We start from the raw sequence: 27504 nt of genomic DNA, 5'->3' as shown, positions 1-27504 counted from the left end.
CTAGCCTGGGCCCTTTCTTCCAGCCGATGGATGACAAGGAGTTAAAGATGGAATCGACTACCCTGCTCAAAGCAGGTGACAGTCGAGCCATTACATCTTTCATCTGCATATCCGACAGGGCTTCCAACTTCCTTATCAAGTTGCATTAACTCTTACTTCCTAGCCTGTTCTTTCTAAGGTGCCTGATAATCGAGTGTGTGATGAGTTGTTTGTTTTTCAACACTAGTTCTGCCTTGAAGATCTGCGAGCTTTTGTGCATAAATTCTTATTTTTTTCAAGCCGAACACACTACAACCAATGCAGTGAATTTCGGCAGACAAGCGCCCCCTCTGCCCACGCAGCACCGAAGTGAGGTGCCACTTTCTGCCCTTATTTGCTTTCCCGTCTTCAGGCAAAGGTGGCGATGAAACAATGCGATACATCTCCTGGCTGCAGTCTGGCTGACCTTTGGGACACAGCATGACCCCAGACGGACATGAGAAACACGAGACGTGCCAGTGGGCGCGGGCAGGCGCCCGGGCACAAGCACAAGCCGCTGTGGAGCGCTGCCTGGGAAGCACCGGCCTGCCAGAGCCACTCCTGACAGGTGCTTGAACACCTTCCATAGCAGCTGCCGGGCAGGGGACACCATCACGCCCGTAGAGGAGGCGGAAAACCACAGGAAACCACGCGGGGCAGGGGCGGGCTGTGTTTGGCTCCCCACCGTACCTACCACTTGACCAACTGGTGCCCGATGAATACCTATCAAGGGAGCACTCGGGCCCCACGTCGAACACCTCCCCAGGAGAGAACAGGTCCCCCGGAGAACACCACCTGCCCCGCTCCTAAGGAAAGGAGCCGGAGGGAGCAGAGCTCACTGCATGAGTCACGATGGGGGGACAACCGGCTGCTTCCTTGCCTCTGGAAGGCAGGTCCAATCAGAGCTTCCGGAACCAAATACCTGATGAAGGGTCACGTCAATGCCACAGAGCTCCCAACCCCCGAGCCCCACCCAGCCCAGCCTCAGAAAGTGGCACCCGCACCCTCCTCCGTGTGGCTTCAACACACCGACTTGGCTGGGTGCACAGAGGCAGAGAGTGTTAGCTGTTCCTCAAAACCGCTTGCCTCTTGTTACGTAATAACAAGGTCTAACGGGTCATGCGGAAGTGCGGGGCAAAGACTCATTTCCCAATTGCCTTTGCAGCTAGGTAGGACCATGACCTGCAAACAGGATGCAAGTGGATGCCACGCAGCAGCTCTTAACGAGGCAGCCAGGGGCTCCTTTCTGCCCCTTTCTTTCTCCTCTCTGTTCCATCCTCGTGCCTGGAACTCCGATGCAGCAGCCCGCGCTCTGGCTGTCGCCTTGATCACAAGAGCAAGAGGAAGGGAAGGGTGAGCAGGGAGAAGCCCGGCTCTCTGAGGACCTTGTGGGACAAAGCCACCACGCCAGCCTGCACCGACGACCTCTGACATTTTCTGTGGGAGAAAAACAAACTCTCTTCTTGGTTAAGCCAGTGTTATTTGGGGGGTTGCTATCATCCACAACAAACCCAATCCCAGCTGAAACTGATGTCTAAAACAGACATACACCCCCACGTATCACATCCGGCCAACAACATGACTTCATAAAGATCTGTCGTCATTACTACATCTGACTCCTTCTTGGGCCTATTTCTCCACTTGACCTTTATCATTTCTCAAACAAAGAGTTTCACATTTCCTAGCAACATGACAGCACTTGCAGGAGAATAGAGGACTCGCATAGAAACAACCTGCTTTCTGATTATTTGATCCCTGAGAAGCAAACGATGAGTTTACTTAGCCAGGTGGCCCACCCAACCCAAGTTTATTTGGCACTCACACATCACCCTAATCAACCCTGAAATAAATATGGACATGGGGACAGGCAAACAAGTGCCTGTCCCCATCAAGCTGTAATTAAATGAACACTTAGACACCTGCTTTTGCCTTTCTCAAAGGTGAAGGCATACCAATTTCATCACAATCACGTGGCCAAAACATCAACAGTAATTTTCAATAAAGTCCACCTTTTTTTGGCTTTCACTTTAGGGCTGAGACATCTGTCTCCTCAGATGAAAAATGACGTGGTCTGGGCAGTGTAAAACAATTATTTGAGAAACTGAATTTCACAATGGGAAAAACACCAAGGGTTAATTTTCCTTATAGGATATTGCTGGGAAGTTTTCTTGCATCCAGTCAATTTTGACTTAATGAAGGCCAGAAAAACCTAGGAAGAATATAAAATGGCTGGCCCTTTAACCAAACGACGCCTATAAGGTGGAGGGTTCCCTCGCCAGAGACCATCTGTAGGCTGTTGCCTGTACACACAGCCAGTACAGGGCAGGAGAAGGCAAGGCACCCCCCAGCCGGGAGGCGGGGGGAGGTGGGGCTTCAGGGCAGCCCAGACATGTGGGGCTAGTGGGCTGGGCTGGGGGTGGGGGGAAGGAGCTGAGGTCCACAAGGGTTGAGAACAGCTCTGCAGCCCCGTGGCCTGAGTTCACATCCTTGTTCTGCCACTTACTAGATGGGTGGCTGTGGTCTAGGTGCCCACCCTGAGCCACAAGAGCTGCCTACATTGTAGGGCCACTTGTTACAAGGACTAATGATAGATACCAAAATTCCTGGCCCATAATGGGTGCGCATTACACTTATGGAAATACTATTATATACCCAAGGCATTGCTAATCCAAGGTTGAGAATGGCACGGCTACAATGAAAAGCCAATACATACATTAATGCTTGATCCCCAAATAGCTGACAAGAAGGACTCTATCTCCTTTCTCCCTGCCTCCTTTTTTGAATGGCAGACAGGCACAGGCTCTTCTGCACTTCAGGCAGTTAGCTTGGTGGGGACTCAGCATTGCCAGAGATATGAAGAGACCAAAGGACTAGAGAAATATGAAGCAAGGCTACATGTTCAGTTGCACAGTTTGTGCACTGAACCAGGGCATTACAATTAAGGGGCACTATTTACCTTGTAGACAACATGGAATTATGTCTTTATTTTGATAATTTTCCAACAGAGAGAAGTATCTTTGTTTCAATAAAAATATTTATATAATGACAATTATCTGACAGCTGGAGATAAACTATCTTAAAGAAGGAATGACTTTCTCAAATCTACACAAAGGTGCCATATAAGCTAGTGATAGAGCAATCAGGACTCTGCTGGGGGACCCCTGGCTTGCAGAGATATTCCTTCTGAGTCTGGAAATGTGCCCTCTCCTAACTCAGCAGACCAAATTCCATCTAATTCTTGGAGCAAAATTATTCTGAAATCAGATTCAACCAAAGGCGTATTAATTCAGTGTCCTACACTGTCACCTTCATAAACTCAACATGATAACTATGATCCCACTTACAGCAATCACTGGGTCAGGAAGGACCAAACAGACACACAGGTCCCTTTGATTTTGGAACCTTATCAACCTTCTTTCTCCTTCCCGTGCCACTCTCAGCGCCCTTCCCTCCTGGATCGCAGTCTCTGCACCACCCCCCCCCCCCCACCTCATGCCGTCCCTAAACACAGCTTCCCGTTTAAAGCTTCAGGCCTGGTGAGAAAGTGATAAGCTAAATGCACATTCTGGAGCTGGTGTGATACACAATGTATTACCTCTCCCACTGGGAATTAATATTTAAAGGACCGTGACCTCAAAAGGACAAGGCTTAACTCAACAGAAGACACCAGGGTGGTATTATCCCAATTAGAAGGGGGAACAAACAGGAAAAGATGGGGTGGTGGGGGTGGGGCTGGGGGACAGTTACCCAGAATTCTCAACTGATTCCCCGTCTGAGACTTCATCTTCATGGAGCAGTGCATGTCCCTCTCTATCACACCGAATTACTACAGAATCGTGGCAAAATGTCTTTGACTATACAGTGCTTTATTTATAAGGCTGATCATCAAATCTAAGCCGTGAACTATAGCCTCACTTGTAAAGTGAAAGTAATGCTAGACTGTTATCAAAAAACAGTCGTTTATATTTGAGTAAATCATTGGTCAAAATTCAGTCCCTTAGGCAAATATGTGTGTTTGGTTATTAACAACACAACCTACGTTCATCATCATCATCATCACCATCCAGACTTTTCGTTTGCTGACCAAATTTCCATACTCCAAAAGAAAAAAGAACATGAAAAAAAAACCTTTTTTTTAGGCTACTTGGGGAAGGTTTTGCCCCGGATCTCAGTGATGCAAAAATGTTCCCAGATGGGTGTCTCTCCTGGTTTCATGCTTCTGGATTCAGACCCTAACATAATATATTCCTGAGCCGCTTAGAGTCTATTTTTAATGAGCCAGGAAAATAAATAAATCAAATGGGAGATTCGGCTTCCTCGCTCTTCACACACCAAGGCTGGCCACCACTTCTGAAGGCACGCGTCTGCACCGACTACTCGGAGAGAATCGATTCCTCACCCACTGCTTCTAATTGGCTTGTATATATCTTACTTTCTGAAATGTCAGCAGCGCATAAGGAATTCATTCATTAACTCTTAACTCCTTATGAGAATATCTATCAGGGGCTAAAGAGCATTTGAGGAAGACGTGAGATACGAAGATGCAAACTAGAAAGTTACCTGATGGTATTTTCACGATTTTTCTATAAATCGAAAACACACTAAAATAAAAAGTGTATCTGAAAGCGAGCTACTGCCCCCCCCAGAGCGGACTCCACCGCTCACCGCTGGGGACGTGCCTGTGACGGGCACTTCCTTCACTTTCCGCCTACCTGTCTGCCTCACCTGGCCTTAGACTGAGCGTTTATTTTAGAATAAAATCATGGTGGCGGTCAGAAACACTAGAAAATAAAAATAAAAGCAAGCTATCTAACCAAAGCAAAGGATCCAGAGAGTGTCTGTGAGCCAGGCACAGGGCTCAATGTTCCAGGTACCTTCCCTCCTTGGAACGCTGCCAGGAAACTGCCAGAAGCTACTGTTGTCCCATTTTTAAAGGAGAAAATGGAGGACCAGACAGCTGCACTTTTGAGGAAAACGGGGAGAGCCTCTCCATAAAGCAAAACCACTAAGGCTGTCAGCACTGGAACACTTCTTAACAAAGCAACGGGTACTGAATAATGGCCCTGCTAATTAGCAGGACAGCACATAAACTTATTTTTAGGAAACACCCATTTGCCACTTCCAGGAGATACTTTTATGGACAAGACCCCTAAAGATCTATAACTGAACCTGTTTTCTCATGTGTAATGGGACTTATAGCAGTAACTGCTCCCGAGGCCTGTGAGGCTTAAGTAAGATGACGCACAACAGCCCTTAGCAGGCGGCCGGCCCTTACGGGCAGGCCACACTGGGGAATGTCCTCACGCTGCACGCTGCCCTGTGCTGTTTGGGCAGGGCACCTGTCCGGGCACGTGTTGGTGGTGGTCTGATGGGGGCCCAGGACGAGGATGATCTGCATGCCTGTAATGGGCATGCTGCCCTGCTTGGCCGCCTTTCATTCTCTGGTGGTTGACAGTGTATATGTTATGGTGTCACATTAGCTAATGAGATCATGCTTGCTAAACTAAGCTAAGCTAATGAGCTCTGCTTAGCTAATCAGCTCCAAAGAAATGAGCTTTCTTTTTTGGTGAACAGGCAGCCCCCAAAGTTAATTCCTACACCGGCCGTTTGAAATCGGGAATGCATTTCCCCACCGAAAAGTGACAAACGAAGGGAGAGTTCTCAGGCCGGCCTCCTGTCCTTTTTATTCCTTAAGGAAGGGGATAGTAGTGCAGGTATTGTGGGTTCTGGGAGCTGTGGGTCCATGGCACGGGGAAGAAAGAAATTCACTCTCCCAGGTGCAGGGGTTGGGTGAAGGTCAAAAGTGGAAGAAAAAAAATTAACGTCAGTGACTATTTCCTTGTAACCCAACTAAATGACCACAAGTTTCACCAAGTGTATTCCTCTGGTTCCTCACCTAGAAGCTTAAGTACTTTCATTACAGCTTGTGACAAATCAAAATGGTATGTGCTGCGAGGGACAAACGAAAGAAATTATGTTAAAGCCCCTTTCCCATTCACAAGTGCTCCTTGGGAATTCTATTTGTGTCTCCCTGTATATACTAAGACCTAAGGCCAAATCTACGAACTCCGGCAAAAACTGGCATGACTTCTTTTTAAAAATTTTTTTATGTTTATTTATTTCTGAGACAGAGAGAGACAGAGCATGCGTGGGGGGAGGGACAGAGAGATGGGGAGACACGGAATCAGAGGCAGGCTCCAGGCTCCGAGCTGTCAGCACAGAGCCGGACGCGGGGTTCGAACTCACAAACCTCGAGATCATGACCTGAGCCGAAGTCGGTCGCTCAACCGACTGAGCCACCCAGGTGCCCCGGCATGACTTTTTATTGTACGATGCAGCAAGACCATCCAGAAAGTAATAGTATTATATGCACCGCCAGCCAGAGAGTATTAATACCTTCAAATGACAGAGGAAATAGCAATCTACTCATTACTTTCTTCCAGGAAGAAATAAAAGCTTAAAACAAGAAATGATCAGAAGAATTTCACGTTGAAGACAAGTCGTGCTGACAGCTATGAGGATGAGAACATCACATTCCCTTTTGCCACCTGTGCTACCCTCCTTAGAAAAGATGTAGGGGCACCTGGGTGGCTCAGTCGGTTAAGCATCTGACTTTGGCTCAGGTCATGATATCATGATTTGTGAGTTCGAATCCCACATGAGGCTCATTGCTGTCATCACAGAGTCCATCTCAGATCCTCTGTCCCATTCTACTTTCTGCCCCTCCTATCCCTCAAAAATAAATAAAACATTTTTTAAAAAAATTTCAAAAGAGAAAAGCTAAACTTTTCTAAAATTATCAATTATACAGTTTGTCATAAAATCAAGGGCTAGACTTACCTATCTTGATTCTACTCAAGACTCCCAAAAGGGGCACCTGGGTGGCTCAGGTGGTTAAGCATCTGACTCTAGATTTCGGCTCAAGTCATGACATCACGGTTCATGAGTTTGAGCCCTGCATCAGGCTCTCTACCATCAGAGCCCGCTTTAGATCTTCTGTCCCCCCGTCTCTACCCCTGCTTGCATTCTCTCTCTCAAAATAAGTAAATAAGCTTAAAAAAAAAAAAAAAGGAAAAAGGAAGATGCACCGGGTAAGCCCCAGACAGGCCATCAAAAGCTGCCCATTCTCAGGGCACCTGGGTGGCTCAGTCAGTTGAGCGTCTGACTTCGGCTCAGGTCATGATCTCACAATCTGTTAGTTCGAGCCCTGTATTGGGCTCTGTGCTGACAGCTCAGAGCCTGGAGCCTGCTTCAAATTCTGTGTCTCCCCCTCTCTCTGCCCCTCCCCGACTCATACTCTGTCTCTGTCTCTCAAAAATGAATAAATGTTAAAAAAAAAAAAAAAAGCTGTACATTCTCACCGTCCATTTGCCGGTGTGCCTCTGTGTGACCGAAAGTCACCGAGCTTCCTGAGCCTGTTTCTTCACCTGTAAAATGGCGGAAATTTTACCCATTCTACCACTAGATGATCAAATGTAAGAGAAAAGGAATCCTGTGTAGAGCTAGCAACGTTCTAGAATACTGTCCTAGATTGACAAGAGTCAACACTAATCATGGAAAAAAAATCATTTTAAAAAACCACCTATGTTTACATGTTTTCATGCTTCTAAAAAAAGTTCTTAGAAGTCCATTATTTGAAACACCAGTGTTTCTATATGTCTTTGACCTCTATGTCTACACCTTGGGTTCCTGATCATGGTTATTTCATTGCCCCTTGTAGAAAGGCTTTAGCATGTGACGGAGAGCTAATGGAGCTAATGCAAACCCTGCATGTATGGGAACCTATCAGTAGATGTGCCTGGCTGGAAAAGCAGGTTTGGGTTGGCCCCTCCACTCAAGGGTATCATTTTAATGCAGTTCCAGAATCACTGATTCAGTACCCACTGTGTGCCACATACGGGTCCCAAATGCACAGGAGCCAAAGCACAGCAGGACAGGCCAGGGCTCAGTGAGCTCCCAGCCGGCGGATGAGAAAGGCATGCACAGCAAACGAAGGCACACGGTGAGTGCCAGAGACACGGGACAATGAGTGTCATTAGCACATAGCTGTGTCCACAACTGGGTGTCGAGAAGGCTGCACGACACACATATGCTTGAGTAAGACGAGGAAAGATGGGTTGTTGCACATCTCGTAGGTGTGCGTCTGGAAGTGAGGGAAGGAGTTCAGGCAGAAGACACACAGGGGTGAAGACGGGGGGTGTGGGGTCCTGGCACTCGAGGGCAGCAGTGGTGTCTTGGCTGTCATGGGATGGCACAGTGTTCCTCCGTTTGTAGGTTGGGGGGGGGTATGTCACTAAATCAATGCAGTGGGCCAGAAGGATTTCTTAAGTGAAATATTCTAGGATGAAACAATAGAGTGACTAGAATAGAGCTCACTGCACATGAAGTGTCGCTTTGTGAATCTATTTTAGTGAGTGCGTGTGCAAGTGTGTGTGTGGATGTGAGTGTATGCCTGTGTCGCGGGTCTCCATGAGGAACTGCTGGGTGTAAGTCATGCTCTAGTTTTAAAAAGTCACTGTTCAGAGTGTGGGCTATGTAGGGGCTATGCAGTCATTGTCCCCAGTGCCGCCCTCCAGGAAGCACAGTGGTGACAGCGTGAGTGGAGACAACAGCGGCATTGGCATTCTCTTGCTGGGGTAGATAGGACACAGACAAGGGCTCCAGTGTGGCTGGCACTCTGGCTCTATCCCTACAACTCTCTAGGGTGAGACCTTGGCGAATTATCCCCAGGGCAGACCACACAATGGTTTAGGACATCAGTACAGCAAGGGCGTGAAAACGGAGGAAAGTATAGCTTCAGCGAGCTTATTCATAATTTTGCAATTGGAAGAAGGTGAGTTTTGTGTTTTACAACTTATTTTTGTATACAAGTTACATGTGGTGGTGGAGAAGGGGTTTGGCCATGGAGACTTCTTCATGTTCATGGCTTTTGAAAGGGTTTAATCCAGACCTGGTGGTAATGACACAACTGACTCTGAGCAAACCTCCCCTTGGGACAGATGTCATCATTCCTGTCCCTTTGCAAAGCAGTCTGACCAGTGTTTGCTGGGGGCCCAACCCAGGCCTGCATCAACAGTAGGGACGGTGTATGTGTGGCATCAGGATCAGGGCCATCCTGGCCAGCCTGGTCCCTGGGAGGGGTCCACAGAGAATGGGGAAGATCAGGCATAGCCTCAAAAAAAGCTGTGATGTGCAAAGAAATGTGCATGGGGGAGAGTCAATGTCTGGGTTAGCTCCAGCCCGGCAGAAAAGCCCAGCTCCCGTACTAGAAGGAGCACGGAAGGCAGAGTTTCCGGCTCCAGACCTTTCTTCACAACACCGTGAACCTTCCGGGGGCTCTGTTTTCTTCATATGAATGACAATAAGAAAAACTGCTTTTGTGCCTTTGAAACAAGAATCTTAAAAGGGGTGGGGTGCCTGGGTGGCTCAGTCGTTGAGTGTCCGACTTCAGCTCAGGTCATTATCTTACGGTTTGTGGGTTTGAGCCCCGGGTTGGGCTCTGTGCTGTCAGCATGGAGTCTGGAGCCTGGAGCCTGCTTCGGATTCTGTGTCTCCCTCTCTCTTAGTCCCTCCCCCACTTGTGCTCTCTCTCTCTCAAAAAAAAATAAATAAACATTAAAAAAAAAAAAAAAAAAAGAATGAGATCTAAGCCTGTCTGAAGAAAAGGCATATACATACAATTTCTCATGATGAATGTTGCAAGTGCCTTTATTTCTTATCTCATGGCACGGTGCTTATTCAGAGACTCAGAAAATGCCAACCGTGGCCCTGACAGGAGACCACAGGCCCTCCATGGGATATACAAAGAATCCCCAATACATGACACCTTGTGTTTGACATGCAGGAGATGCTCAATGGGTACTTCTTGAGTAAATGGAACAGAAATACTAGCAAAAGCAAAAGAGGAGTAAATATTTCCTGGAGAAAAATAGGGGAAGAGTGTTGAGAAAAAAATAGATGGGGGGGCGCCTGGGTGGCGCAGTCGGTTAAGCATCCGACTTCAGCCAGGTCACGATCTTGCGGTCCGTGAGTTCGAGCCCCGTGTCAGGCTCTGGGCTGATGGCTCAGAGCCTGGAGCCTGTTTCCGATTCTGTGTCTCCCTCTCTCTCTGCCCCTCCCCCGTTCATGCTCTGTCTCTCTCTGTCCCAAAAATAAATAAACGTTGAAAAAAAAATTAAAAAAAAAAAAAAAATAGATGGGCTGAAGGATGAGATGCGACCCTCATTCACAAGGATGATGTCTCCTATCGGTCTAAGCGCAGGAATCAGGAGAGCATGGTCTAATCAAATGGTCTGGAAACAAACATTTTAGTTGCCCTCCAAAATACAGCATACGTTCGTAGATGTCTTCGTTAGTAATTTTTTTAATTTTCTTTTTTTTTAATGTCTATTTATTTTTGAGAGACAGAGGGAGCCATAGAATCGGAAGCAGGCTCCAGCCTCTGAGTCATCAGCACAGAGTCCAACATGGGGCTCGAACCCACGGACCACAAGACCGTGACCTGGGCCACAGTCGGATGCTTAACCAACTGAGTCACCAGACGCCCCAATGTCTTAAGTATTTTGATCAATGTATTAGACAAGACACTTCAAGTAAAATCACTTTTCTGGGGGCACCTCAGTGTTTCAGTCAGTTAAGTGACTCTTCCTTTTGGCTCAGGTCATGATCTCACCAGGGCTAAGACTGAGCCCCGTGTCTGGTTCTGCATTGACAGTGCAGAGCCTGCTTGAAATTCTCTCTCTCTGTGTTTCTGTCTCTCTCTCTCTCCCTCTCTCTCTCTCTCTCTCTCAAAATAAGTAAATAAACATAAAAAACAATAATTTTCTTTGGAGGCTGAATGAACCTGACTGTGGATATTCTGGAAACAAGTAAACTGTCTGCCACACCTGCCCTGCACGTGTATTGTGCACACAGTCAGAGCTCTCCTCTCTCCCCACCCCCCACCCCCGTCCCTGTGCTGGTCAGTGTAGCCACCGAGAGCAGCCTTACTGGTAGAGAATCATTATGACTAATGAAAAAAAAAAAAGTAAAATAAATAAGAATGACAATATTCGTTCCAAAATACAAGGAGAAATAGCTCAGTCTGATACAACCAACTGCGTTCCTATAAGACATCTCCACAGTTTTCCTGATTCAGAAGAAAGAATACTTCTTTAAGCTTTTTTCTAGAGCATCGCTAATTACTGCCATATTCTGTCCTTGGTGAAGACAGAGGCAGAAAACAATGGCAATTATAAAGTCTTTTCCTGGGGACAAAGGTCCATCTCATACTCAGAAGGGAATTTCATTAACGGTCAGGTTCAGCCTGATTCCCAGCCTTGCCTTCCCCTTTCTCCCCACAAATGCAGGCTGGCTCAGCAGGTCCTAAGATGCAGATCCAGAGGGGACAGAGCACCAACATCACCGTCAGGGACTCTCCCCTGCCAGGAGGCTGCTGTGCTACCTTCACACGGTGTCCAGTCCCAGGAGCACATCCCTGCCCCAAACTCCTCAGGTTCCCCACACTTGAGGCTCTATTTTGTGACCCTCCAGGACTAGAGACTTGCCTGACACTTTTAGGTCCCTGGGGCTGCCCTGATCCCATCTGTGGCCTGCCAGATGGGATCCCTCTCTCCCTCTGCTGTTGGATTGTCCCCCTCCCCACCACCCCCCGCCCAATCCGGGTCATCCCACCAGGTAGCTGACCCACCTGCAACATTCAACTGTCACTAACTGTAGTGGATGCTGCCATCTGCCATAGAGATTACCCCTCCCACCCCACCCTACTGTTTATTCTTTTTAGGACAGAAGCATTTGTTCTCCCAGCTACTGGACTGCTGGCATCTGTCAGCTTCCAGCCAAGTCCCTGTCAGGAAACCACCTGTAGCTGGAGAAAGACGTCCAGCCCAAGGTCTTGCCCCTTCCAGGGAACCCATGTCCAACTTGTAATCTACAGAACTGTCATATAGTTAATGTGTGTGATTTTAAACCACTAACTATGCAGTAATCTGTTATGGCAGCAACAGAAAACTTATGCAGAGGAAAGAGAGAATGAGGAGAAAGGAAAACAATTCCATTTATTTCTACACTTTAACTCTCCCTGTTGTGCGTGATCAGGGCTTGCAATCAGGAAAGCTTGAGATCTTTTTTGAAAACACCAACCAGGGTCAAGTCTGGGTGATGGGACCAAACCCATCCAACATCCTAAAAATCAAAAAGTTCGTACCCTCTTTAGAGTGGAGAGGAATATTAATCTCATGTTCTAGAGAACAGATCCATCATTTCCTATATCGTTATAACCATCCATAGCCAAGAGGCAAGAGAGTTCTGTAATGAATGAATGGGACACTTTGTTGCCATTTCAACTTTTAAATAAAAAATAGAACTTTAATAATTGTCTAGCTCAGTAAAGGAATATAACTTAAAAAAATAATACCTCTTACCTTTATTTTTTTATTTGAGCCAAAGAGACAATCCTGTATACAATGTTATTCAATGTTAATCCTGACTAAATAGTAATTTAATGACAAAGAATAGAGTTCTCTAACTTTCAGTATCTATTTATCTTTAAAAGACAAGACCATACCTTTTGAAATATCTGCACAAAATATGCATATAGCTAAAGAAATAGAAACAGAAACACAAAGTCAGTATGTCTCCTAAATAGAGTATAAACACCATTTAAATGTGTGTGTTGGGACCATTCCAGAATTTAATTTGCATGGGCTGCTATCTTAAAGATGAAGCAGGAAAATTTATACCAAGCTAGTAAGTGTGAGATCTGAGTAAAGAATTTTTCTCTCTGGTCAGAAAGACAAATAAACTATATATAGCTGCAGAATTTAACTTGACTTTGGCTTATATGTTCAAAAATGTACTTATCTGTCATCAAGAATGTGTGTATGGGAAATTGACGGCATTAAAAGGCCTCAAAATAGTACCATTCAAGATGATAAACTGCATTGATTATATAACTTTGAGGCCCACTCGAAAGATCGGGTCACTGGGAGTCACTGGTTGTCTAGCTGCCCATCTCTGGGGCAGCATGGCTCTGCAGACATAAGGCGACCACAGGCTGTTACTGGAAAGGACTCAGTGGGTCAAAAGCATGGAGGGTAGGTAAGCCAGGTCCCCAGTCTCAATAACCCAGGGAAGAATGAGCAGCCTAGTACACAACAATTTGGAGAGGAGTCCCTACCAGGGTCACGTTTCCAAATGAACCCTCTCCAAAGTCAACAGATGGATGGCTCTACACAGAGATCTCCAAGAATACAGAGATTGTCATCTGTCACTCTTAATAAATTGTAAGAAAAACAGATCTTAAAAACCAGACTTCAACAGTTTTGTGTACATTTACTTTTTCACAAAATGGGTGTGAGAGTCTATCACTATAAACATAACAAACACAACACAGAAGAAAATTTGAGAAAGGAGGCCGGGGCTGTGGTCCAGGCATGGGCTGATGAGGACCTACATCACTGAGCTCAAACCACTTTTCCAACAACAAAAAAAAACACTTCTACCGAGGGTTAGACCCGGAATTTGGCACAATTGTGAATGCATTACTGAGTAGCAACTCCTTTCTCTCCTATTCGAGGACACGTCCGAATGGAAGTGGTGAGAAAAGCTAACCCTGATGCTACCATAAATTTTTAAAACTTCTCAAGCTACAGGGGTGCCTGGGTGGCTTAGTCGGTTAAGCGTCCAACTTTGGCCCCGGTCATAATCTTCTGGTTCGTGGGTTCGAACTCTGCTTGGGATTCTCTCTCTCTCAAAATAAATAAATAAACTTAAAAAAAAAAAAAAAGACCTCTCAAGTTATAGCACTATAACTTTAGTGTTGTGAGTCACGCAGTAATTGCCGCATACTCCAAAACAGTCTCAACACTTCATTTGAGATTTTCTGGTAGTTAAGCTTTCCAGTCTAATAAACCTCTCCAAAAGGTAATGGCTTAAAACAGTAACACTTCTGTCCACAAATCTGCAATGTGGAGAGAACATGGAAGGAATAGTTCATGCCTACTCCATGCGGCTTCTGCTGGGGTGGCTCAAAGACTCGGGGAAGCAGGGGAGTGGAATCATGTGAAGGCTCAGTCGCTCACATGTCTGCACCAGGAAGACTCAAACAGCTGGGGGCTGGAAGAGCTGGGAGATCCATGGGCACCTCCCTGTGTGGTCCGGACTCTCTACACGGCCTCTGTACTGTATGGAATCTCTGTACGATGGAGCTAGACTTCTCACATGGTAGCTTGCAGCTCTGAAGGTACATGTCCTGAGACAGATGGAACTCAGGCACCAGATGAAAGCTCCGTCACATTTGTGACCTCGCCTCAGAAATCACACGGCTAAACTTCCGCCATGTTCTATTCTTTAGAACCTCAGTTCTAAAGCGACTAAGGTAGACCCACATATTCAAAAGGAGAGAAACTGGGGCGCCTGGGTGGCTCGTCAGCTAAGCATCTGACTTAGGCTCAGGTCATGATCTCATGGTTTGTGACTTCAAGCACCGCGTCGGGCTCTGTGCTGACAGCTCGGAGCCTGGAGCCTGCTTCAGATTCTGTGTCTCCCTCTCTCTCTGCCCCTCTCCTGCTCATGCGCTCTCTCTCTCTCTCTCTCTCTCTCTCTCTCTCTCTCTCAAAAATAAACATTGAAAAAAAAGGAGAAGAATTATAGTCCATCCTTTTTTTTACAGAAAGAGGATTAAAGATTTTATGAATATGTTTGAAAACCGCCACATCACGTATGGAAACAGAGAGGAAGAATACAGCCCAAGAGACATGCAAGGAAAGGATCAGAAGAGGGTGATGGCTGAAGTCCAAGAGAAAGGGGGAACCAGGAGCACACCTGAGGCACAGTGCTGGGGACTAGGGAGGTGTTGTCTTCACTGAGAGGTGTGGATCCAGGAACAACACATGCAGCGCTCAATGCCTGGCCTTCTGGGCATCAGAGGACAACTGAGTGAGAGATCTCCACAGGCAAGAGTAATTCAAGACTAGAAGGCAAGCACCCTAGGCAAGGGAGAAAGAGAAGAAGAGATGGAAGTCACAATGGAAGAAGCAAGAGTGATCACCACGATAATTCAAATTTGCTCAAGAAAGTAAGAAAGGCGGGAGGGGAATGAGCAAAGTGAATCCAGGGCAGGAAAGACACAATAGATACAATACAGGAGGGGATAAAAAGATCAGCAGAAGACAAACATCCTAGAAGCTAAAGGAAGAAAAGTTTCAAGTAAAGAGAAAGTAGTCACAATCTCCTACACCATTAAGAGAAAAGGAAAAAACAAAAGCCAAAAAGAAGGATACCAGATTTTTTCAAGGAAGTAGTCAGGAACACACACTTTGGGGACCCATTTTATTTTTACTATCTGTACAAGAGTGGCAATAATTTCTCACCTCAGCAAGTAAAACTAATGCCTCTAATAGACTTCCATGTTTTGTGTTAAAATAAGCTGTTTCTGTATTCATGAGAGGCACCTGACAAGATACCAGCCTTAGGGAGCTTAAATCCTTTCCCAAGTGAGCTAGGCAGAATTCCTCCACGGAAGGACTACCTCAAGGCAAACCACATCCAGCCCCAGAGGCCATTGGCTACACGCTTCTCTATCGGCGACCTTGCCCAGGCTGGTCGCACTCTGATGGCTCCCAACAGCGAGGCCAGGTTCCCCTGGACTTTGAGGTCAGCAGTTTTAAAACCCAGTTTGAAGATGTATGGAAATTACTGTATTCCTATTTTTAAAAATGGTATGTTCTGTCCAAATGTGCTTAAAGCGTTCTAAAATAAAAAGGTCTCATTACAGTTGAAAGAAGCTCTACCTCAAAAATCCCTAGAGGGAGACAGAGAAGCCTGTTCCGACGGCATTCTAGTTTCCAGCTGTGAAGGGCCAAGGAGGTAGAGGCAAAAATAGACCTCAATTAAGGGTAGCACAGCATCTACAGACTGGAGGAACGCAGTCCCGGGAAAAGAACACACGCACGCATACGCACGCACGAACACACACACACAGCTGTCACCTTTCTCTTCATTCTGGGACTGCTCATGGCAGAGGAAGAGATTTTCTTGCTCATGTAGAGCGCTAGGCAGACGGAAGAGTCTACATGAGCTGAGAGCTGCCTGGTTCAATCATAAATCCCTTCTATCAGGACTTTCAACCAGAGCCAGCTACATGACAAGAGGTCAGTAACAGAACCTTAATTACAAGTGTTCTGAGGGTTTATATCTAAGCTGGACATGAGATCGGCCAAGAGATTCCATACTCAAAGTATTAGAAGTGGGGGATAAAAAGTTAAGATTTCTTTTTAAATCAATGAAAAACTAGCATCAAATTAAACTGGCAGATGAAGATTTGTGATAAAGTATCTCACTTATCACAAGGATACAGATTTCTATAAACCTTGCTCTTAATTGTACATAACTTCAATGATCAGTTGATAGTTATGATTTATCCTTTGATAACTATTTTACCATCATATAAAAGCATCATAGATTGAATCTCATGTTAAATTCTGCCACCAGGCCTAAGCACTTGGGCCCAGATGTCACTGGCATTGCCAGGACACATTTAAGAAGAAACCAAAACCTATGAAGAGGCAGCACTGCATACTGTATCCTTTAAAATGATAGTAAATGCCAAGAATCAGCAAGAAGCCCAAAAAAGAAAGACCAGAAATAGTATGAGGAATAAATTGAGTGTATTTACACAAACCAAATATTATAGCAACAAAAACTAATTACATATATATGCAACCACATGCATAAATCTAAGAAACACAATATGAACAAAAAAAAATCACAAGTTGAAAGTTGTAAAAGCAATCACTCTCACTCTGACAATGAGAACGAGGCCACATTAGCTACAAAAGCAGTTTTTTAAAATATATCAGGGAGCTGAGGGTGCACAGAAACTTAAATGTGTTGAGCCTTTCCCAAGAGAAGAAAGGCCAACAGCTGCTTCCGCTCCTAGCAAAGTGGCAGGAAAAACAGGAATCCACCATAGCCAGGAGTAAGGAGAAAGCAGGTAAATTTTTAAACAAGTTTAATGGCCAATGGATGGCCGTATGGATATGAATTCCAGGGAGCCTGAACCACAGAGTAAGTCTGCACCACCAGCCAACTCCTTCTCATAGATCTTCACCAAACACACAACAAGAGTACACCAAAGGCTGGGGGCAGGGCAGGAGAGTTGAGAGGCAACTGCCCTGGGGGCTACAGGACCTTCCCAAGAGTAGGCAGGGGTCAGAGCATAAAAACCGAAAAAATCTCCCTTACACACTTCAGGCCCTCACCATAGGCACTGCAGCAGCCCTCCAAAAGCTGAGGCTGGATAGCTGGACTGAGAGAGATGTGCTGTGGTGACGAAGGCTGGGACAGTACTAAAAGCAAAGAAAACTCGCCAGTACTCCAAAATGCTGGCATACTGGCTGAAAAACAGAAATCTTCCACAGTTGGGTAAGATGCTGCTGGGTTGTAAAGCATAAAGAAAACTAAGAGTTTAGCCAGGGGTCAGATCTCAATTCCTGCTAAAGGGAAAGTCTCTGTCCTCAAAATATTTGAACTCAGTGACAAAATGGATCTAATGAAAGCTTCAATAAAGATCACATGCATTTCAATAACACGTTAGATTGACTCAGCCTACACACTAGTAGCCTGATAAAAAGGCGTGCCCTTTTATATTACTGCATCCTCTATGATTCTTTTACACACAATATCTGGCATGCATCAAAAATTATGAGGCCCACAAAGAAGGGAGAAAATATAACCCACAGCCAAGAGAAGAAACAGCCAAAAGAAGCAGACACAGAGATGATACAGCTGTTGGAATCATTAGGCACAATAACTACCAAAAAATATGTTAAAGGATCCAGTGGAAAACATGGACACGAATAGGTGGAGAGTTTCAGGAAAAGAATGGAAATTAGTTTTTAAGGTATATAAAAACTATTTTTTTTATGTAGAAATGCTAAAAATAAAAAAATAAGACATTAAAGATGGTTTAACATTAACAAGACACAGCAGAGGAAAGGATCAGGAAACCTGAAGTCTGATCAATAGGAATTATTCAAACTGAAAAACAAAAATTAAAAAAGAAAAGAGTATAAAAAAACATGGGATAAGAGACAAGAGAAATAGTTGAAGAAACAATGGATGGAAAAAAAATCTCTAAAACTGATGAAAGATATCAACCCACAGATCCAAGAAGTCTTAGCAAAGCCTGACCCTAAACAGAAAGAAAACTACACTTGGGCATGTCATAGTTCAGCTGCTGAAAAAAAAGAAAAAACAAAATACAAAATCAGATGGGAAAAAACTCAGCCATTACATACCACAGGGGAATATGCTAAAAATAAAGGCTAACTTCACATCAGAAACAAAAGAGGCCAGAAGACAATGGGCCAATGTCTTCAAAGTTCTGATTTAAAAAACTGTCAAACTTGGGGTGCCTGGTTGGCTCAGTTGGTTGGGTGTCTAATTTCGGCTCAGGTCATGATCTCACAGTTCGAGCCCTACGTCAGGCTCTGTGCTGACAGCTCAGAGCTTGGAGCCTGCTTCGGATTCTGTGTTTCCCTCTCTCTCTGCCCCTCCCCCACTCACATTCTGTGACTCTCCCTCTCAAAGCTAAATAAACACTAAAAAAAAAAAATTTTTTTAACTGTCAAACTAGAATTCTATATCCAGTGAAAATATCTTCTCTCCCTTAAAAATGAAGGCAAAAGAAACATTTTCAGAAAAAGCAAAACCTAAGAACTTGTCACCAGCAGACCTACATCAAGAAATACTAAAAGAGGGGCGCCTGGGTGGCGCAGTCGGTTAAGCGTCTGACTTCAGCCAGGTCACGATCTTGCGGTCCGTGAGTTCGAGCCCCGCGTCGGGCTCTGGGCTGATGGCTCGGAGCCTGGAGCCTGTTTCCGATTCTGTGTCTCCCTCTCTCTCTGCCCCTCCCCCGTTCATGCTCTGTCTCTCTCTGTCCCAAAAATAAATAAACGTTGAAAAAAAAAATTATAAGAAATACTAAAAGAAATACTTTAGGCCAAAGAGAAATGATAAAGATGGAAAAAATAAACAGTACTAGAAATGGTAAATATGTAAAGATAAATATAAAACTCCACTTAAAATTATCTCCATTTTATATATGTATAAATGTATATGTTATTTTAGATTTTATAAGTGTATATATGTTTTACTTTAAAGTATCTTTGTTTCACGTATGTATGTATGTATGTATGTTTATGTTTCTTTTACATACTATTGACAGCTTTAAAGTAGTAACATTACTGGCTTTATAGCACACACAGATATATACCATATGACAATAAGATTTATAAAGTGTAAGAGAAGTAAGTAGAATTATAATGTATTAGGCTTCTTACATTAGTTGTGAAGTACAGTATTACTACTTGGAGGTAGACTCTAATAGGGTAAAGATGCATAGCTGAGCTCTTAAACTACTAAAAAAATACAAAGAAATACAACCTAAATTTGTTACAGGAAATAAAATGGAATACTAAAAATATGCAGTTTACTTATATGAAGGCTAGAAGGGAGAAAAAAGAAACAAGACATATTATATAAGCACAAACAAATACCAAGATCATAAAGTTAAACACGACAATATTGGGACAAATAGCAAAATTTGAATATGGACTGTTGCAGCCACATTAAATTGACTGAAATTGATACTATTATAGTTGACTCTTAAACAAAATGGGGGTTAGGGGTGCCAACCCCACTTCACCCCATACAGTTGAAAATGGGTGTATAACTTTCAACTCCCTCAAAACTTAACTACTAATTGCCTACTATTGCCTGACAGGTAACCAGTCAACTAACACATATTTTGTATGTTATATGCATTATATACTGTATTCTTACAATAAAGTAAGCTAGAGAAAAGAAAATGTTATTAAGAAAACCATAAGGAAGAGCAAATATATTTACAGGACTATACTGTGAAAAAAATTTATATATAAGTAGACCGCACAGCTCAAACCTGTGTTGTTTAAGGGTCAATTGTACCGTGTTAAGTTAAGAAAAGGTCTTTTGCTCAAGAATTAAATGCTGAGAGGGGCGCCTGGGTGGCTCAGTCAGTTAAGCATCCGACTTCAGCTCAGGTCACGATCTCACAGTCCGTGAGTTCGAGCCCCGCGTCGGACTCTGTGCTGATAGCTCAGAGCCTGGAGCCTGCTTCGGCTCCTGTGTCTCCTTCTCTCTCTGCCCCTCCTCTGCTCATGCTCTGTCTCTTTCTGTCTCAAAAATAAATAAATAAAGACATTTAAAAAAAAGAATTAAATGCTGAGAGATGCCTGAATGATTCAATGAGTTGAACGGCTGACTCTTGATTTCAGCTCAGGTCATGATCCCAGGGTCATGGTATTGAGCCCCATGTCTGGCTCTACACTGAGTGTAGAGATTCTCTCCCTCTCTGTCTCTGTCTCCCCCTCTCTCCCTCTCTGACACACATACACACAAAAGAATTAAATACTGAACAATTTGGGTATCAAAGGGTATGATGTCTGCAACTTACTGTTTAATTGTCCGGGGAGAAGGAGGGGAAAGGGCAGAGATGGAAGGGTTTTTTTACATGTACAAAAGATCTCTTTACTTTTTTATAGACATAGGAATTTTTTATTTCTATTTTTTATATAGAAAAATGAGCCAAACTAAATAATCTATTATTTGTGAATGTATACATTTAAAAACCTTAAGGAAAAAGAGGCAAGGCATTAATAATGACTAAGCTCAAGTGGTGATGACCTCAGGGAGGCGAGCAGGGAGATGGAACAGAGCTAAAACCCAAAGGGTATGAACAGATTCAAAAGCCCTGGTATCGATGTGGTTCTTGAGTGGAGTGGTTCAACACTTGCACATATGTTATATATGATCTTCTGCATGGATATAATATTATCTAAAGGAGAGAACTGAGCAGATAGAAGATCATCCAGTTTGTAAAAAACCAGTTTGATTTGGGACCAACATTTATATTTAGTAAAGCACTAAACAAAAGCATTAAGATGGACCCCAACACTTACCTGAACTAACTTTTTATCAGACCCAAATTCCCAGATGTAACTAAATAGAAATACCTATTGGCCACCACTGCCTTCCCTTTCCCACCAACCTCAGCTACAAAAAAAATGAATGCACTTCCTTGAAACACTTAATTTAAATTCTTTTGCTGAGACATAGTGACTCTGCCGTGAATAAATTATGTGCAACATTGCACTGCAAGAGAAAAATCTCCAGGTTATGTAGATATGGCCCATTAAGTAATTGACCATCATTACCTTATTACGGGAACCTACAGGCGTCCTTTCTGCATAACTGGGTATCACTTCCCACTAGCTGAGAGTCAACAGTCTCCTTAAGAGTTTTATTAAATTCAAGTATCAAAAGTCAAGAACATTTACAATAAAATGTAAAATTATTCTAGGTACTAGTGGTAATTGGGTAACAGTGATATATATATATATGTGTGTGTGTGTGTATATATGTATGTGTATATATACACGTGTGTGTGTGTGTGTGTGTGTGTGTGTGTGTGTGTGCTTTATTTGCTCAAAGCATTTACTTAAAAAATAAAGAAAAACTACAGAGAGGTCTTAGTTGGCCAAGGGAACATCTCAACTCTGTCACTAGTTTTCTAAATAGCTAAGAAACCTTTTATTTCCTCTGCTTCAATTAATGTATTTGAAAAGGGCTGAGACCCAATTCTAAATTCAGAAGAATTACATCTAATAATCAAAGTTTCTAAGGCAACTGTGCTCTGTAAGGCATGAGAAATTTTAGTGTTTACAACTTTACAAGATGAAAAACTGAAGCGTGGGGGAGTTATTTTTCAGAGTGTTTCAGTATTACCATTATTCCATCAACAACAAATATTTACTGAGAGCCTCCTATGTACCAGGTACTATTTTAGGTACCGGAGATAAAACGCAACAATGAACAAGCTAACGCATTCCCTATCCTCATGGAATTTACATGCGTTGACCTTGCACACCAATGAATGGATCAGTGCCCTCACGCCAAGAGGTCATTAATAAGGTTTTGATGCCACCTGAAATTCCTGTGGATCCCAAACTCTCGTGGATCTTGTGGGCTATAAAGTATCCTTGACAACACCTACTTGGTTAATAGGGAATGGTCAGGGTAGCACCTGATGGTCATCTCCTACTGTCTACTCTTAAGCCCATGGTGTTCTACGAGGCATGGCATGGCCAGCATCCGGCCAGAAGATAGGACACGTTCTGTCTGTTTTCTGAGATGGTGGAAAACTTGATGCAGTTCTCAATAGGGCAGTTGAGAAAATAGAGGGTCCTTATATGTTGTAATGGCAGTATCTTCTACTAAATAATGAAGGATTTCCAATCCATAAGGGAGAAATGAAAGGAGATAGCACTTTTGTTTATGGGGGACAGTCCTATGTTCCATCTTCAAAGCAAACATCACCCCAGTTCTATCATTCCTCAATTATTTCAGAGGGGATTAGCCAGAGAAAGAAGGAGGAGAAGGAGGGCAAAGAAACAAAGGAAGGAGGGGAGGAGAAAAGGAAGGAAAGAGGGAAATCAGAAGGGAGAAGACGACTGGCAGCTTTCAAAAAAACAACTCATCAGTGGACTTCCAGTGATGACAAATTTAAGACTGCTTCCACATTCCCAAGTGTTTCAGCCCCAGAGACATCTCCAGACTGTCTGTGACCACAGCACAGAACTGGGAGACTGTCAAGTCCAAGAGCTGAGCAGGCCTCCCCTCACCTCATCTGGCTGCCTGGTTCATCTGCTTCTTTCTGTCCCTGTGATCAGTGACTAGCAGATGTCAATCGTTCAGGACCAAAGACATTTTCAAAACTTCAACTGGAAACAAAAGCAGCCTGTATGGATGTGTGTGCCAGAGAAGAAGAGACAAAGAAATGGATAAGGTTCACTGATCTTTGCAAATTGCAATTCTGGGGATGGGGGTATGAGAAGGAGGATGTTGCTGTGAGTCTTAGACGAACCAGCCCCTCAATAACCGCAAGGAGCAGTGACAAGTCTGGACAGCGCTGCAACCAGCCTCCTCCCTCCCCTCTTGAATACAACTACAAAATGCTGTCACTCTCTAACAGTGCCTACGCTGAACACAGGATGCTCCAAAATGCAGAGCCTGACCCTACTTGAAAATGAGTAGAGTTGCATCAGGTGGCTTCTAGTAGCTTTCTTTACTGTCTTCACGGTTCTAAGATGGTAGCTCTAAAAACGGAAATGAAATCCAGTCCCTGCTTCTCGGAGGCTTCCTCTGTGCTCCTGCTCTGGTCTGGACCAGGGCAGTCCCCAGACATCTCTGCAAGACTCCCACTCTGAAGAGGCAAGAGTGAAGCCACTCCCCTGAGTCATACAAAGGTCTTGATTTATTGCAAACTACACGGGTCTGCATTTTTTTCAGCCCAATATGCTATCACTAGGATCCTTGCTTATTAACCCATCTACTCCCTCCTTCAAAGGCTCTCAGAAAAGGGAGTCCTTGGGAAGCTACTTCTAAGGTCTGCTCTGATAACAGGTACCATTCACTGAGTACTTACTATGTATGAGACACTGTATTAAGTATACTTTTTTACTTAATCTTCACAACACTTTAAGGTAGAGAGTATTAATCCCATTTAACAGATTGGGAAACTGATGCTTAGAAAAGCCCAATTATTTTCTCAGGGTCATACTCCTGGTTAGAATCTTGGGATCTGTCTTCCGAAGTCCAAGTCTTCAAGCACTATTCTATACTCGGAGAAAGAGCAGAACAGTGGGTCAGAAAAGGTTTGCAGTCAGAAACTCTTGCCTCCAGTTAGTGTATGACCCAGGGTGGTTATTTCACCTCTCAATGCCTCCGTCACTTCCCCTCCAATGTGGGAATAATCATTTCTACCCTGCCTTTTTCCCAGTGTCAGAGGCAGTATCGACACCTGTTGCTATGTTCCCATAAGTCCCTTTCTCTCAGAAGAACTTCCTTGTCATCTGTTCAAGGTTGGGAATGAGAAGCAGGGTAGGGAACAGTTGCAGGAAAAAGAGGTCTGAAGCTAGGTCACGTGTCTTCAAATTTGTCCTTGCCCTTTGTAACTGTATGGGGAGACATGGACTCTAATGTTTGGACACGAATTCTACTCATATTAAAGTTATCTAGACATGAAATTAAGCCAAATAGGCAAACACGTAGTATATATTCAATAAATAGCTAAAGGAAGGGCAGAAGGAAGGCAGGCAGTGGGCAGACGAGACTGGCATTCTCTTTTGATCTCTTTTAGGCTGTTGGCGTTTCATACCCTGTGCATGGAACTAATTGCTTCTCCGAGTTCATCAAATTAATTTGGCCAAAGTTATTTAATTTCACTTTGTCATTAGCAATGATAAAGAACTTAAAAGCAACACAGTGACAAATATTCTTAGCCAAACCATAATATTCTATGGTTTGAACAGCCCTATGATTTTCCCAACTGAGGCATCATCCTAGGATTGGCCTATTTTCTTGAAATTTCAAATTGCCTAATTGAAGTAACACTCATGAAGACCAAAACACACGGAGCTTATCTAAAAATGAAGCTACCACTAGGAGCTAATAAAATCCCAGCACACATGTTTATTCCTACAGCCTCTGGTTAACACAATGCTGACAGCAGAGAAACATCCCTGACAACCTACTAGTGAGGACTTTGGGGAGCTCTTGGAAGAAACACACGCCGGGCTCAAGAAGCGATGGTTTGCTTAAAAGCAATGTTTGAACGAAGAAAATAAAAGACAGCAAGTATAACTAGAGGGGATCTCTAACCATTCAGTGTGGCTTTGGGTGTAGACAGAAAATGAAACATTCATCATCCTGCATGAAACACACCTGTGGCTGAGTTCACAAAATTAACCCATTTTCCCCACCCTTAAAACTGCTAAAAAAAAAAAAAATGCCAATAGTTCAAAACTTTCACCTTAGGAACATCGTGAATACTCCAGAAGACCACCTGAAATGACAGCCACCATTAGAAGGATGGCATTTGTGTTCAACCACATGGCATCATCATTTCAGTGCCTGAATCTATTATGACTCAGACCCAGGTCTGTCAGGACCAGCGGCTCTCTGGAAAGGGACAAGGGGAACAACAGAGGAGAAACAGAGCATTTCTCCCGCCATTCCCAAAGCCTTTTCACACCTTCCCCTTCCCACCCCAAGTCCCCCAACAGGCTCCACCCTCCTTGAGAAACTGCCCAAAAGTTAAACTTCTAGGAGAGAAATGGAGGGGCTGTGTGTGAGGACTGGGGGATGTGAGTGGCTTACCTGGGAGATCTCTGTCCTCACCTGTCCTAACTCAATCCTGCTATAACTGTTCACCACGGCACAATGTTGAGGCACAAAACGTTCCCCCTCAGAGTCAGAGGGCTTTACATGAAAAGCATCACATTGTCAAGAGATCATTCATTTCTGATTGACATAGCATTTGGAACACCAAACACTGGGCACAAAACCAGAGCCTATGAATACTCATCAGAGACAAAAAGCAAATAAACACAAAGGTTTAATTAACCCTATGCAACAGAAGAAGATGGAGACTGAATGGGTACCATGTCCCGTAATAAGCAGGATACTGGAAGCACAAAGAACTCCCAATAACTGTATTGCTTTTTTTTTAATTGGGGATGGGGGTGTAGCTATAACTTTTATTGAGCAAAGGATACCATTAAGAATTACATAAGAAGCTGCATTGCAAATGTTGGACCCAATAAGAGCAATTGAAATTGATTCTGGAATGTGGTTAAACTACTTTATCTAATCTATTAATAAATAAGAAAATCTTTCATTAGTTGGCAGGAGGACAGTTGCCACTGGCCAACTTGATTTTCCTGAAAACGGGGAAGACTTGCATGCACTTTTTTTCAGATAAAAGCCCTAAAGTCCCAAAGTACTGTTTCTGGAATCAGAAGTTACCATGCAGTGTCATACTTCTCCTGAACAGGCTGAAAGTCTCCTTTCACCTGTTCCCCAACGTCAGGAAGGGAGAATAAAGGGTTCGCTTGCAACATGTTCTTAATGGAAAAACTTTTTTTGAAGCAAAGAGTTTGGAAACCTCATGGTAAATCAGAAATTGTTGATCCAGGGTGACCATCTAAGGAGAATGAAAAAATGAAATTACCCTTCCAGGCCTTCGCTCTGAAACCTGAAAAAAGCCAAGATTCTGAATAGTGAAGACACCTGGAAGATTTAGTAAATGAGCTGAACAAGATGCCCTATAGCTCGCGAGCAGGAAAGGAAGTCAATTCTATTTATCGCTGCCTGAGAAATCAGCCTCATCCTCCCCTCCCACAGAAAGCTACAGCTGGGCTGGCTCCCCGGTCTCCAAACTCAGTAGAGACAGAACCAAGAATCAGTCACCTGCGAGGTGCCACCCGACCCGCGCCAGCGGCAAGGCCGGCACACCTTCCAAGTGTCCCCTCTCCCCTCTCCACTCCCAGAGCCCGCCCCAGGGCTGCACTGTCTCCGGGGATCAAAGGGCCACAGACCTTTCAGAAAAAAGAGGGAGAAGCGGGTTTGCATTATATAACAACGTACAGCAAATAAGGCTTCTGGAAAACGAAAGTAGCGAGGGGAGGGGCAGGGGTCGGGGAGAGGCGAGGGGGAGCCGGGCGTCGCGGAGCTTTCGCCGCCACTTACTCGAAGGCGAAGAAGAGTCCGCTAGTGACCAGGATGAGGATGAGAGTCAGGTAGAAGACGCCCGTCTGCCGGGCCATCATGATCCTGCCGTTGCAGAAGAACTTGTTTCTTCCCGGGAAAACCTCCCATTTCCTCCGCGCCGCGATTTTCTTCTTCTTGTGGGGCGACTCCATGGGGGAGGAGCTGTGGGTGCTGATCTGACTGTACTCGCAGTCTTTCATGGGCCCGCCGCCGCCGGGAGGCATCCACGAGGGCAGCCGGCTGGGGGCGCACGCCCCCAGAAGCCCCCCGGCCGCGCGGGCCCCGCCGAGCCACGACCGCCGCCGGCCGCCCGGCCGCCCCCCGAGCCGCGGCGCCGCGGCCGCTACGCCGGCTCCCGGCTCGGCGACAACTTTGCCGAGGACACCCAGGTTAACCCTTGCGGGAGCCCAGCTGTCATAGCCGGGTCCCCCTCCGGGAGGGACGGTGCTGGCCCGCAGCCCGCGGCGGCGGTCCTCAGTCGCTTCCAGCCCGCGTGCCGGGGCTCCGGAGCCCCGCGGGGCGCGGGGGGCCGCCCGGCCGGCCCCCGGCTCGCCGCGCGCCCGCCCCCTCGCACAGCCGCTCGCTCGGCCCCGCCGCCGCCGCCGCCGCCGCCGCCGCCGGCCCGCCGGCCGCGCCTCGGCTCCGGCCCGCCGACCCCCGAGCGCTGCGCCCCGAGGGGACTCGAGGCGGCGGCCCCGGCTTCCTCGGGAGCCACTTCGGCGCCTCGGCCAGGTTTATTCTAATCCTTCCTCCCGGCGGCGGATCCTCCCCAGGAGAGAGCGGTGGAAACTGGGAGGCAGCTCGCGGCCCCGGCAACCCCTCCCAGGGGTGGGG

At 45.1% G+C, this 27504-nt stretch overlaps 1 protein-coding gene across 3 annotated transcripts in view; it reads right to left on the bottom strand.

Moving 5' to 3' along the window:
• Positions 1 to 27200, bottom strand: part of ZDHHC14 (zinc finger DHHC-type palmitoyltransferase 14) — a 294109-nt gene extending 266909 nt beyond the window's left edge. For 2 of the 3 annotated variants that reach the window (XM_047858984.1, XM_047858985.1), the window contains exon 1: positions 26650 to 27197. In XM_047858984.1, the coding sequence (XP_047714940.1) occupies positions 26650 to 26894 (245 nt within the window). In that variant the 5' untranslated portion in view covers positions 26895 to 27197. Of the gene's footprint in view, positions 1 to 26649 lie in introns of all 3 variants that reach the window. The other variant, XM_047858986.1, reaches the window with a different exon arrangement.
• Positions 27201 to 27504: the final 304 nt, after the last annotated feature.

The sequence above is a fragment of the Prionailurus viverrinus genome, chromosome B2 (genome assembly GCF_022837055.1).
Source record: "Prionailurus viverrinus isolate Anna chromosome B2, UM_Priviv_1.0, whole genome shotgun sequence".
Lineage (NCBI taxonomy): Eukaryota > Metazoa > Chordata > Mammalia > Carnivora > Felidae > Prionailurus > Prionailurus viverrinus.
Note: the sequence above shows the minus strand (reverse complement) of the source record. Positions and strands in the feature narration are given on the sequence as shown.